Below are 14539 nucleotides of genomic sequence, written 5' to 3'. Positions count from 1 at the left end.
GTTAAACTAAGTATAGGGCCTCGTATTTCAATTTATTAAACTAGTTTAAATATTCCCACAGAAAAAGGGAATATATAATTTCAAAATATAACGCGAATATAAAAGAATAATAGTAACGAAAATAATAAATAAATAAAATAACCTTCATATCCTGGGAATTCGGTGAAATTTAGCGCGTCTTTGTATTTGGCCACATTTTTTTTTAATTTTGAGCAATCATATTTTGAATGAGTTATGTATTTCTTTCACGTTTGTTTACTTTCAAGTCCATTTGTCTTTTCTCTTTCAAGGAACCCTCTTTTGGTGTTACACGAAATGTGGAACGAGACGCCAATGGATTTGTGTTAGTGAACAAGAAAACCTGTAGGCGGGAAAACCCTCGATCGCAACCGTTCCGTACTTTTGGAGGGAGTAGGGACACTGGCAACACAACACGTTGTGGATAATAAAACGAATTATGGAGCGAGTTCGATGAAAATACGCATAGAAGTGCAGTTACGAGGGTCACTACGAAAGTTTTGAGATGTGAAATAACTTACATACTTAAAATCAATTTAACACTTACATTTTCTCAAAGTATTCACAATTACACTGTACACACTTTTGCATCCTCGAAAACTACTTTTGGAAGCAGTGTTGCCAGTCTTTTTCTTCAAGTGTTGAAAGTTCATTCTCGTAAGCCATTACAGCTTCTTCAAGGCTGCCAAATCTCTTTCCACGCATGCGATCTTTGATCCTGGGGAACAGGAAAAGATCACACGGGGCCAGGTCAGGACTATACGGCGGATGAGTCATAAGTTTGACCTCCGTAGATTATAAAAACTGAATTGCGATGTTGGCCGTGTGTGCGGACGCGTTGCCATGATGAAGCAGGATACCACGCAATCCAGTTCTTGGACGGCGTTCCCGAAGCTTCTGGAACACTTTTGTTAGGCAAACAGTGGTGCGCTACTGAGCCGTAAGAGTCCTTTCTTCTTAAAGTGGAACAGTTGCAACATGGCCAGATTTGGAGAAGGAAGTTGAGACCATCTTCTTCCCCATACTTCGCGGTCTCTTCACTTTCGTTTGTGGATTTTCGTCTGGAAAGATCTAAACTGTAGACTAGCGTTTATTTTCAGGGTCAAATTGATAAATCCAACTCTCATCAGCAGTAACAATGTCAGAGACGCGTCGAAAATTGCCTCCATCAAATCTTGCGAACATTTCTTTACACCATTCCACACGCATGCGCTTCGGCTGTTCAGTCAAAGTGTGAGGCACCCAACGAGATGAAACCTTCCTGAGCCGTAGATGATCATGAAGAATTTTTGTTACTGCTGGCGATCCAATGTTCACTGTAGATTCAATGTCCTTGAAAGTTGTTCGAGGAATTTCTCGAATCATTTGTTCCACAGCGACAATGTTTTCATCTGACACAGCTGTTGCCGGACGTCCAGCTCTCTCTTCATCTTTAAGCGATGTCCGGCCTCTTCTGAATTCACCAAATCACCGAAAAATTATAGCACGGGAAGGAGCAAGGTCCCCAAATGCCCCCTGCAAACGGTCAAGGCTTTGTGTCTCGTTCGAACCACTTTTGAAATCGTATAGGATCATTTCCCGAAAATGTTCCCTTTCGAGCTCAATTCTAGACAGCCGAATGCAGCTCACATCAACAAACAAGTGAAGGCGATACGGCCACGCCAATGAGTGAGGCGAGTTGAAACTTGCTTCGCTTCTTCGCTCTGGATACCACTACCAAACGCAATTGTTGGAATTCAAATACTGTGCCACAACAATGCTTATCTTAAAACTTTCATAGTGAACCTCGTAAATATATACTGCAATGTGATATTACATTCAACAATATTTTGACAAGTGAGGGCAGAATCGTAACACGTAACGACAGAGGAGGAGGGCGGGTAAGTGTTTAGTATATCGTAGGGGAAAAGTTCCATAGAAGGTATGAAAACATACGAGGCGGACTTGGGGTGAATAGCATAGTAATATATCATGGAGATGGTCAAATAAATATGTGGAGAGTAGGATGCAGCGGCCATTACCTTTCTGAACTGATCTTGCAATGTATAGTGGTGTATTGTACTTTCTCCGCCTTACCCGTTTTCCCACTGTCATCATTTAAATACTATTCGTCGTCCCTAACACTGTAGCATCAAATCGCCAGCACCAACCAATTAAGTCATACAAATATAATAAATCACAAACGGTATTAATCCTAGAGACGATACTTTGAAGCAGAAGTGCAAGTATATGTTGAACATTTTTAATAATGATGTACACGTCCCAATAGCAAGAAGTTATACGCATGTGGCACATTGTGAGCTTCCGCGAGAAATCTTCCGGATACAAAACGGGAGAAGTAAAAACAAGAATGTGTTGCAATATTATGTGTTGGCAGAAGAGAGTGCAGTATGTTGGATAAAATCCCAATAAAATACGGACAACGTGTAAATTACAAATATTTTGTAGTCTAATGGTAGCATATGCTATTCAGGAAATGTGTAAGCCACAATAACCGACGGCACTAAGAACACAAAATGAGTTGTGCTGCGAAACAATCTTCTGTGTTGCACTTGTCATCGTCACTGACATCATCGAAACACACCTGATTTACGTTAATAAATGAACCAACAGATGAGTGAATATTGTGTCCTGATTTCTGCCATGCGTTTAAGATCATGTTGTGAAACACAGGTGCTTGCAATCAATTGTGTATTAACGAGTGCTTACTAATAATAAAATGCCGATTGTGTGGTATTGCTACACCATCAAGAATCATAAACTTTTCACACAAGTACCTTCACCTGACGCAGAAAATATACATTATTTGGTTGACAAATTGCAGTAGTACCAGGGGGAATACTCACACACGTCACATCATTACTCTTTCCACATCGTTAGATGAATGCTCATCTTCATCTGCAGGTACCCGTTTATCCAATATTTCATTAATCAGTTGTGTATCGCTAGGTGCACTCTGCCCAGACAAGCTGACCAGAAGATGCGTGATGTGCTCATCAAGATGATGCTGCAGACGTTTTTCCATTTACTCCTTGAAGTGGGCTTTGGTCATCTTACCGGACTTTCTACAAGTTACAAACACATTATCGGGCATGTGTTTAGCAACCTGTAAGACAACGTTGAGATCCAAATCAGTAGCCTGTTGGCTCTTGTAGGCAAAAGATAAATTTAGTCAACTAGCGGCCATCTAACGTAAGTGAAGGCATTTTGTATACGAATGAGTAGTTTTCTGAAGACTGTTTGGCTTAACATATACTTGCTTTTCACCCATTTGCAACAGTGTACGTGCGGATACAAATTCCATGACGAAGGCCGATTGGTGAACGTTTATTGCCCTCTTGTATTATGGGAGCTTCTGATTTACCAGGATACATGATTCCTTGCACGTTGACATTTCTTTGGCGTTCTTTCCGTGATCTCACACGGTACTCTTTGAAATTATGAATAAACGACACACGTGCTATAAACCCGCGTAAATCTATCGCACAAGTTGTTGAACGTGCCAATCTTCGTAAGTCTTTGTCGTGTACAGGTAGATCGCTACACCTTGAGGTCTTAACTCGAACACCCTCTTCTTTAACTCTGTCATCTTCGACTGGTAGGTGCCACCTTGTTGCACGTACTGTATTATTCGATAGAATTCTTTTCTATGCTTAATCTTGGGATACAACTTCATAATTCATTACACACGCCGTCCACGATCATGAAACTCCTTAATTGTTTTCATTACTTCAGCATCAAATAAATCACGCGAATCACTTTTTCGCTTGTGCCACTTTCACAATCTAGTGTTTCAGCAACGTCCACAGATGTCCATACACCTTCGACAATTTCTTCCAATATCATGAATAAATGCTTTGCCACACCATCTTCTTCTGTCGGCTGTCTGTCCAAAGACAAAGATCCATACTTTCCGGACACATGGTATGTAGGGCACTCACTGATGACGGCATTTATCGGCATGCTCTACACAACAAGATATAAAAAACTACCCTTCATAAATTAACCTTTGTACGTTTGTAGCATTCGACACCAAAGTCACCATCCGGGACACCATAGCTATATTTTACAAAGAAAGCACAGCATGCAACGATATCGTGCAAACAGAGGTCGTTATAAAGAACGGAGTGTTTTTCTTATTCGATGTTATTACAGCTATGTACATGTGAACAGTTGTGTTATTTATCTGCAGTACGTTGGGCTTCTTTGGTGCTTTGCAGTGCTTTTACACAGACATATATATTGTTATCTTAGTTTTATGCCATCACCATCGTAATTAACCATTGTCAAGCTGCTGCTGGATGAAGATATCTCCAATACTTCTTTACAACCACCTATCTTGGGCAGTCCATTATGTTGCACTACATTTCTTTGTATCCTTTGTTTTAGACATACTTCTCGATCACTCTTATTCATGTTCAACGTATTCTTCCAACCAGGCAAGTAGCAAGTCAGGAGTTTAGGGGGGACGAAGTATTCTAACAATGTTGAGAGGATACACAGACAGTATCACGTGCGACAAACATATGAAAATGAATGCCTACGTGTATACAACAGTCTATACACATCGGGCGTTACGAGGAGAGGGGGTCCGTACCCTACGGACAATCCACTACATAGCCTCTTTCACGGTGTCGTCTACAGGCTTTCTATATTTTGTAATTGATTACTTAACCATGTATTCTTACTGTATCATTCCCCTGACGTCTAGCTCCTCCGTTATCCTCAATTATATGACCATTTTTACTTGTGCTTTCCCACTCCTCCTCTGTCGTTACGCCTCTATCCTCACTTGTCAGAGTATTGTAGAATGTAATGTCACATTCTCAGTGCCCCTACTTCCCCGATAAGTACGGAACGGTTGCGATAGAAAGCTTTTTCCGCCTAGGATTTTCTTGTTCACTAACTCAAATCGATTGACCATAATCTTGTCCCACATTTCGTGTGACACTAGAACAAGGTCCCTTGTTGGTAAGATAATAATATAAACAATATGTGTTATGCTTATCTGTATAGTGTTTTATTTTATTTTCTCAGCATACTTCTTATGCGAGAAGTTGGTTTATTGGATTACTGGACGAAGAAATGGCTGCTGAGAACAAGAACTTGTTCGTTGACCACTGTAATTTTATCCATGCGTATGGATCAGCTACATATGCCTTTTTCTATCCTTGCTGCTGGACAACTATTGAGTTTAGTTATTCTTTTATTTGAACTGATCTACTGGTATATGACGTTAGTGAAGCCTCGTCGACCGAAAAGGAAGAACAGACCAATAAGATATTTTGACGTGGTAACTCCGGTCTAACGGAGGTTAAAATAAATGATTGCTTTACATGAGCATTGTACTTAAGAATGCTTAATCCCTTATGTTGTGTTCATATTGCTGAATTGTACTTCTTTAGTAAAGTTATGTGAATGCACTACAGAATCTGTTCTTATTCTAGATCTTGGATTCAACGCAAATTTTAGCATCCAACTACATAGAAAAGATAACTCCATATCTACAAAATATTTGTTCCAAGCCTATCCGGAACAAAATCGAACTGATTATAATGGTTTCTTTCCACTGTACAATAAATGCATCATGTTACATTAACTTGTAATATTGTAACATCTGTCTACAGAGAGCTATGAAATATATGTATAGGACCTCGTAGGGACTTCATTAGTAGACTTTTGTATTTGTATGACATACCAAGATAGAGTGTGTGTAAAATGAATTTATGTTTGCAATGTAACGTATATGTAAATCTTCTATACGTTTATGTATTATATGTATGTAAATAAAAAAAATTAATTACAAGAATTCGACGCTAGAAGAAAAATGTAATCCAGAATAAATAAGACAATTAAGATGGATAACGTATGCATAATTTAATAAATCATGAACCGCTGCATATGTATATTTTTTTATATAAAGTATGCATATTATAAAGCTTCTCCTATCTACATAGACAATATATGCTTCAGAAGAGAGAATAAATTAGATGAAGTTGAAAGAAAGTAATTGTTCTCAAGGTGAAATGGCAAGGATAATTTGCAGATAACACAGTAAATTTGGTTCTAATTTGACAGAAGAAGCCACAAGTTATGGTGAAACTTGAATCAAAGGCACAAGTTGAAGGTCCACGATACGCTCAAATTTGACTTATGAGTTTGATTAAAATCCTCAACCCTAACACCCATCAAATTGATCGAACACCATTATGTCTAATTCCAATAAAATGCCTATATCTAATGCACATGAACTGGGGGATGAGCCTCGTGTCAAATTAGAATTATGTTCTTCTTCCATACTTCAATCAAATTTAACATGTAAAGGAAATTCAAATGCTTATGTCATAAGACCATTCAGTTGTACGTCTCAAAGTTGCTCCAAACGCACACTCTATTTGATTTGCCTAAGTTGATTCAAATATCATATATCAAATTTGAGCTATTCAAATAATAACCAGGCTTAACAGGTCAACTTTACAGGGAGTTGAGAAATTTCGAACCCACTTTATAGAAGAAATAAAAATTATGGGATACGGACAAAATCTCGCGGCCGAAACATCGCCGCCCAAAATCTCGCCGGCCAAAACCTCGCGTGGCCAAAACCTCGCCGCCCAAAACCTCGCCGCCCAAAACCTCGCGTTGCCAAAACCTCGCCGCCCAAAATCTCGCCGGGCCAAAACCTCGCTACCCAATACATCGTGCGGCCAAAACCTCGCCGCCAAAACCTCGTGGGTCCTGAGATCAAGCCAACGTTCAAAAATTATCCAAACCTCAACACTCCCTTACGAGGAGCATTTTGCAACATACCTTCTTATGGTACTAGGAAAAGATTTGTACCAAAACGTAAAGGTTCTATGCTTAGTAGTTTTTTAGATCTGGAGAACGGCAAAATTCATTCAAGGCCTTGCATTCCATTCCTCCTTAGGGCATGCATTTCGCAAAATATTGTCTTATCTGGAGCTACTGCCCTTGTGAAGCAAGAAGATTTATACAAGATGTCAAGTTTCAAAAACTAATAAGTTTTGTAAATCTGGCGATAGAACATTCTACATTGAAGAAATCGTCGTGAAGAGGTTTTATCCTGACGACATTTCTTTCCAGGCGACACTACGTCTCGCTTAATTTAGACCAGGCGAGATTCTGTGTCGCGAGATCATTACAACGAGGTTTTGGTTAGGCGAGATTTTGGGGCGCGAGGTTTTGGCCCGGCGAGATTTTGGCCCGCGACGTTTTGGGCGGCGAGGTTTTGGCCAGGCGGGGTTTTAGCCCGGCGAGATTTTGTCCTGCGAGGTTTTGGGCGGCGAGGTTTCGGCCCGGCGAGATTTTGGGAGGCGAGGTTTTGGTCCGCGAGGTTTTGTACCTAAACCAAAAATTATAAGAGTTATACCTAGGAGATAGATATAACTGGTACAATATAAAAAGGGAGGTTTAGTAACTTTCTCTTTTGGGGTTCACTCACTATCTACTAATCAGCTGACCCATTCCATGTAGTTGACCGTCGTTGTCAAGGTGGCATGGAGCTGGGTGTTGTGGGGTTGTTTCTCGTGTACCCGTCGCTTCTTTTATCAGCATGTTTTCACGTGCTCTCTCAGCCGCGAATACAAACTCATAGCTAGTTGATGGGAGTCTTGGGAAGTGGATGAACAGTGTACTTCTTCCTCCATTGAGGGTGGAAGTTCAACCATTCGGGCCTGCTGTTATTTGCGTCTAGTGTTTGTTTTGTCTATGTATAATAATAAAAATATAAAACAGCAAAAGCTATTAAATTGAAAAATTCAAATAATCCAAACCAACAATTATGTATATATAAATCACGTACTGTTATGTTGAAAAATCCTCACTACTTAACGTCTATTTTAAATTCTTTCAATTGAAATTGTACTTAAGATTATTATCAGTTTTCCTTAGCACAAAGCGCTCTAATATCCAAATACGATTGACAGTTACCTCATTTAATCGCTCGTGTAATAGCCTCAAACTCCTTCTGTGGATTGCAAGTCAAAATTGTGAGCCAAGCTACGGATGCAGTTCCCCAAAAGTCTTTGTTCATACTCCTCTACAATAATACGTACTCGGCTTGCGGTTACTCTGTATTTTTTTTTTTTTTTTTTTTGCCAGTAGCCAAAGTACAAAGCTACTTGTCCAGCAGATTCTTGCTTCACTTACCCTTCATTCATTTGTTGCTTCTTTTTCAGAGCCTCAATAAAATGGAAAATCTTAGTGCGATCAGCACTAATCAAAGCTGAATGTAAGGTACCATCCCTCGATGTTGTTGTTTTTCCTCGGTAGATCTCCGAGAATAGGTTCGTATTGATCTAATTGTAGGACGTCTGATATCTCCAATCTCTGAGCAGTCTATCCGTTTGTCTTCGAAATAGTCAATTAACGGTAGCAGAACTTGTGTATTTTCAATGAAGAAATCTGTGAGTGTGTCAAAGCGTGAAATGCTTCTTGCATATCATTCTCTGGAATGAAGGCAAGACTTGCGAGCTGTCTAATACGTAGGGCAAAATCTGGTTTCTCTAAATATCTTCTAAGAAGTTTTCCATTTCGTCGAATTTTCCGCCATATACATTGAGTAAAATGTAAAAAACAGCCACGAACATTCAATTCTGGGAACACTTCAAGGAACGCGTTTGCAACAACTTCAAAGTCAATTAAAACACTAGTTGGATTGAAGTTCGCTTTATGGACCTTTAACTGCTATAGCATTATTTGGTACGTAGCACGCAACTTATTTTGAAATACTGTCACTACTACATGAATGTTCCGAAGTTGTATGAAAAGAACTAACACAACTTTAAATATGGTATCTGATGTCATATTAGTTGAATCTATGGGATCTAAATTGCGCTTAGTTGCATATATCACTCGCCGTGTGTGTGTTTTCTTGGGGTTCTTCCGTTTCCTCCCACTTGCTTCATTCCACCATTTCATTCATTTTCTAATCACCGCCTCGTTTTACCTTCACAACATAACCGTGGGATGTAAATATTTAAGATTTCATATCTCTGCATGCGATTCTGGTTGTCACCAATATCATTAAGAAGAATCTACTCATTACTTAAGATTACCTGGTAGGGAAATGGGACCACAAACTTCTCTAATTTTTTTTTTGGATTTGCCGGCACAATTTGAGCTGCTTGACCCTTTGAACCCTTCTCTTCATGGCGCCAATACTCGGAAAAGGGCACGCACTGACATCAAATTTACATCAGCTGTATAAACTGAAACAATGGTTCACGTTAGCCATTTGTTTGAGCTGATTCTGAATTTTTTGCTCTTCTGCTTTCACTGGTTCTGTTAGGTGATGAAGAGCATATCTGTCATCCATTATTAAAGCGAAAACAGCGTAATTATTTTCGTCTTCGCCTGGTGTGTGTGTCTGTCATGGGCATTTTGAACTCTGTATTCAATGCATTTCCGGGCTTCACTACCTCCACTATCAGTAGAAATATATATTAAATTTGGATTTGAACTGAAAGAATAAAAACCGGAAAAGTCCAATTCACTTCTGAGCCAATATCAAACTGGATTTCGTTCTTCTCGATCCCTTATATATTTTATATGACTGGGCATTTCATGGACGTGTGGCTTAATTCATAGTGAATTTTATTCACGAGGCACATTTTAGACTGCGTATTGGATCTAGTCTCTCAGAGCATTTTGTGCAAAAGAATGGAGATCCTGACTCTGAATCGTCTTGCTCCCTTGGCGAACGAGACAGAATTTCCCTTTTCCACCGAGAAATCTTAATGTGCCCCTTCGTCGCAAACGCACATGCATTGTTGACCTGGGCTTGTATCTGGATGGTACACGTTTGTCATTTGTCGATATTGTCATTTTCCTGAGTCTGCTTTTAACTGTCAATTGTCGTAGGCACCATATCGTCGTGGAAGACTTCTCCTTAACTATTGTGTGAATGTGCTCTATATTCCTGACCACCTCTGTCGACCTTGTCGTTGTGGTGCGCTGAACTACGAGCGATGCGCTGCACACCCATGGTACATGCGTGTATGTGAGAATTTTCCCGCTGACGATTTCCTGTGGCCCTCTCTCGCTATATTTTTATTCTTTGTTACCATGACTACTTTGTACTCCCACACTTGATATACGCTTCCCTTTGCGTTCAAAACACTTCACCAGTTCCTAGGTATACATCCAGAGTTTGCAACGTTGTTAGAAGAGCACCCCGATTTTAATGTGTTTTATACTGACGGTTCTAAGGATGTAATTTCTGTTGGCTGTTCCTTTGTCACTAACGAGGGCAACTCAAGATTCAGTTTGCATCGCCTAAGTTCCATATTCAGTGCCGAATGAACTGCAGCTAATCCTTCCCTCCTGAGCTACTGGACTCAATCTCTCTGAAGTGAATTTGCACCAATAAAATCTATCAATGACAGCTTCAAACTTATCAAAGAAGGAACACCCAAGTATAAGATCTGTTCTTCAAAACTTGATTACGAAAATAGCTATTCCAAAAATACCACGTTGTGTATCCTCAACACCCTGGACAGCAAACTTCTCTTCTAAAGCACCTACGGTCATACTGGAGTATGGTCTTAGTTATCCAGAGAGGAAACGTGCCTTTCGTTGATTCCATACCTCCCAATCCATTGTATAGATCTTCGAGCCCAAGTGTATCGTATACACTAATTGTACACCACCTATTGTGTTTTTCAGCACCGGAGAGGTGGAGAGGCATCTTTCTTTTTCATGCGCCCAGGGTTCGTCCTCGCCGACAAACCTAACGTAAAACTTGACACTTAAATGATCAGGTTCGAGTTTTATTCTGTTGCTGTCTTCGGTTAAACTATTTTGATTTGGATGATTTAAGCTAGAGCTATCTATGATAGGGTTGTTTTCCTTATTCTCGCAGCCCATTCGACAAAGTAGGTGTGTTGTCAAGTTAATGGGACTCTGTTTTGATGATCATTTGTGCCTCTTTCCCATTGCGGTTGTTAGAGGAAGAATTCTTATTACAATTGTTATTATTATAGCTTAGCTAGAACTTAAGGATTATATTTCGTCCATGAGTAGTCAAACCCCAATGTCTACTATGTAGCGTCGGATTTGCTCTCTTACTGGCAGTACTTGTTCTCTTTACGTACCTGCTTTAACTGTGCATGGTGTCTTAAGGTGCACGGTGTCTCATCCTTCAGAGATAGCTAACACTTTGGACCATTTCTTTACGTCTGTTTCTGAGTCTCCACATTACCCTCCAGCGTTCGATCCTATTCGCCATCTGCTAGGGGAAACCCGTTACACTTCTGTTGCGCGAACAGTGATCATTATAATGCAATTTTCACGCTCGTTGAGTACGATTTTGCTCTCCGTGAATTGTCCAATATTGTTACGGGGCTTGATCTATCTCTTATGATAGGTGGAACCTCTCTCGCGGTACTCTGATTGCATTATTGCAACTGTATGATCGCATCTATTTAGAGATTTTCCCACCCCGTTGGTTGGTGCGAGGTTCTGCTTCTTCCAATCTTGAAGCCAGGAAAATCGCCACTAGCTTTAGGCACATAGCTCTCACGAACTCGGCAGGGCCATCTCGTTGTTGACAAAGACTGCAGTGCTCTCAAACTTAGACCAGTTTCCTCGCATACACTTTCAAAAACTGCATGCCTTGAAGAACTACCTTCAATGAAAGAGAAAAGGAATTGAATTGTTCCACAAAAGCTGAAACCAATTTATTTTCGGGTGGCGGTACATGAATCCACAAATACAAGATTCAAAGAACGAGCATAACAATGAACGTACATTACCGGACTGTTCTTTTCTTTACACTTCATTTTCACTCCAAATAGTGTCGCAGACGCCGTTGAGACTCCATCAAACCATACTGAAAAAAAAAAATGAAAGAACACCGAACTCTCACACTGCAAAAAAATTGTTTGTGCCTCTACAGAAAATAACTTACAAAGAGCCACTAAATGCTCAACAGGTGACTGTTGGCATAAAAAATCGAAAAATATAGACATCTCTTCATCATGACGACAATCAGTCATTTCACCAGTGATAATGCACACGCTTGTATCAAGTAATGATATTTTCAACATTCTTACTGGAACATTTTTAAAGCTACGGATTATATCATTATGAATTTGTGAGCTTAAGCAACTGCAATTTCTTAGATGTTACCTACGTGTTCCTTCAAAAGGGACTTGGTAATTAGATGAAGCATATCTAGAAATAACCCCCTGTCATAAGTTTCTTTATTCTCAGTATGACCTATCAATGAGCGATTTCCTTTTGTAAGACAAAGCATTGTGTTTATTAGCTTCCCCAAGATTGGACGTCAATTGGTTTATTTTTATTGTAGTTTGACCAAGAACTTTTTTGTCCTTTAGATTTTTCATAACTTCAGAAGCATTCGTTTGTTTTATGCCATTTATGAAACCTCGTGTAATGAATGCTTGATCAATTTGTCCTGCTCGCATTGTTTGAAGCAAAAACTCTGGAGTAAAAACATAATGCAGAATCAACAGCTATACTAAATTCCAACCATTTGTAATTTTGAAAAGCCCTAGATTTCCAGCTCCATTGAAGAGCTATTCCTTTCGCAGTTATTCTACTTCTAGGGAAGACGACCAGGTTTGGTTGCTACAGTCCTAATTTCACTTTTACATCAAATTGTTTTAAGTGATAATACATGCACTGCGTCACAAGCATCTACTGATATATCAGCAGGCTTATCTGGTGTTTGTTCAGTGTCATCGACTATTACGCCGTGCTCATGTGACCTTACCAAAGTAAGCATGGACAGTCACATAGTGTAAGGCGATCCCAGTCGAGAAATCACCCCACGTTTTGTTTGATTAACTTGTGAAACTGAAGCAGAGAGAAAAACAATAGTTCACAAAATCCATCAGAATATTGCAGAGACCATATAACAAAGCTTTCTTTCACACGGAAAATTACTTACTTGCCGCAAAATAGCAGATTAAAAAAAACTGATCACTAAGAAATATATCACTAAGTTCTCCATTGGGATTAAATGATAAGCTCTTATGAACGAATATATCTCTATAGGAATTAAATAAACCAACGAATGTACAATAACTTGACAAATCTTGAACAATGGAGTCTTTATCCACCACAAACATATGCTTCTAATGAGACTTACCGCCTTCCATTTAAACGTCCACAGAGTCACAGAAAATCTATTAAATTTTCTGAAAAGTATTAACAATTCGTTGCACAACCTTATATCAATGTTATAATCAAATTTCTATTAACAAGAAGAGCGAAATATCACAACTCCATTACAAAATCTTCTCAAACTCGTCGTAACAATGTAGATTTTACTTAGAATCCAATTCAACACTAGATATATTTTACCCTTGCTATCACCAACTTCAGTATGAAGCGGCGTCACACATATTTCACATACCTATTGGTATAGTTCGTCTACCAACCACTTGGCGGCGCTGATTAACCCTTTAACAAAAGAAAACTAAGACGCAACTAATTCTATTCTCATTACTTTTTTATTTTTATATATATAAAGTTACGATACGTAACACGACACAGAAACTGGCACTATCACAGGCTTCAACTTGTAACAGTCTACTTTTGATCGGTATCGCCTTTGTTTCTTTTCGGTTTCAAGGTTAAACGGTCCATTTTCTTATAAGGTAAACCACTATTTAAAAAAAGAGTACGGTAAGTTTACAGAAACGAAATATCCGTCCAACAAGTGTCAATTTTCTTTAATTAATAGCTCCTTTCGTTCATTCCGAGATATGAACTTGCAACAGAATACGAATAAACAATCACAACCATACTTAAAAACGAAGTAAACTAGTAGATAAAGAGACTAAAATACAAGCCACCTTCGACATACTTAAAGAAGTTATAAATATAGTGCCTTGTCAAAATGTTTACTGATAAGCTTTCTGCCCCACAGAAAGGAAATAATAATTTGTTGACATTGTAATAGTGGAGGGGAAGGCGATTGTTGGCAGCAAATATGATACTGTAGACATTGTTGTTATTGTTATACTGATTATTGTTCTGTATAATATCAGTTTTTAATTTCGAGAGATGAGGAAAGAAAATAATGTTTCTACATTTTCACAAATATAAGTTTTAAACCGATATTGAAGGAGGGAAGTGGAATTCGTGGGTATACTCAGCGAGTTCAATATTTTGAATAATCTGTGCTTTAAATTATTTTGCCCCGCAAAAAGAAAAATACCGCTTATTTTTTTTCTATGATTGAACTATATGTCTTTAATTTTCGTTAGTAAAGAATTCTGTGTTGAGCAAAAACCAAAGTAGTCTTTCCGATCCACTACTGACAATCTCGTTTTTCTCGAGAGGCAAATTCAGGACGCCTTTTTCAACGGTGAGCATCTTATTGCAATCTTTTTCGATCTAGAGAAGGCGTATGACAACATGGCGTTATGGTATCTTAAAGTCCTTGTATAACAGGTTTTCGTGGGGATATGGCTCACCTTGTTGTTAATTTTCTTTAGGAGCGACATTTTCGAGTGCGTGTGGGCTCTCGTCT

General features: G+C 39.0%; 1 protein-coding gene across 1 annotated transcript in view; it reads left to right on the top strand.

The window, feature by feature from the left end:
- LOC145689026 (uncharacterized) overlaps positions 1-5886 on the top strand; it is a 135615-nt gene extending 129729 nt beyond the window's left edge. Inside the window, exon 9 of the mRNA XM_081763164.1 lies at positions 5056-5886. Within this exon, the coding sequence (XP_081619290.1) occupies positions 5056-5326 (271 nt within the window). The 3' untranslated portion in view covers positions 5327-5886. The remainder of the gene's footprint in view (positions 1-5055) is intronic.
- The last annotated feature ends 8653 nt before the right edge of the window (positions 5887-14539 follow it).

Source organism: Thermobia domestica, chromosome 7 (assembly GCF_964235325.1).
Source record: "Thermobia domestica chromosome 7, izTheDome1.hap1.1, whole genome shotgun sequence".
NCBI lineage: Eukaryota > Metazoa > Arthropoda > Insecta > Zygentoma > Lepismatidae > Thermobia > Thermobia domestica.
This window is presented reverse-complemented; position numbering and strand designations above follow the sequence as displayed.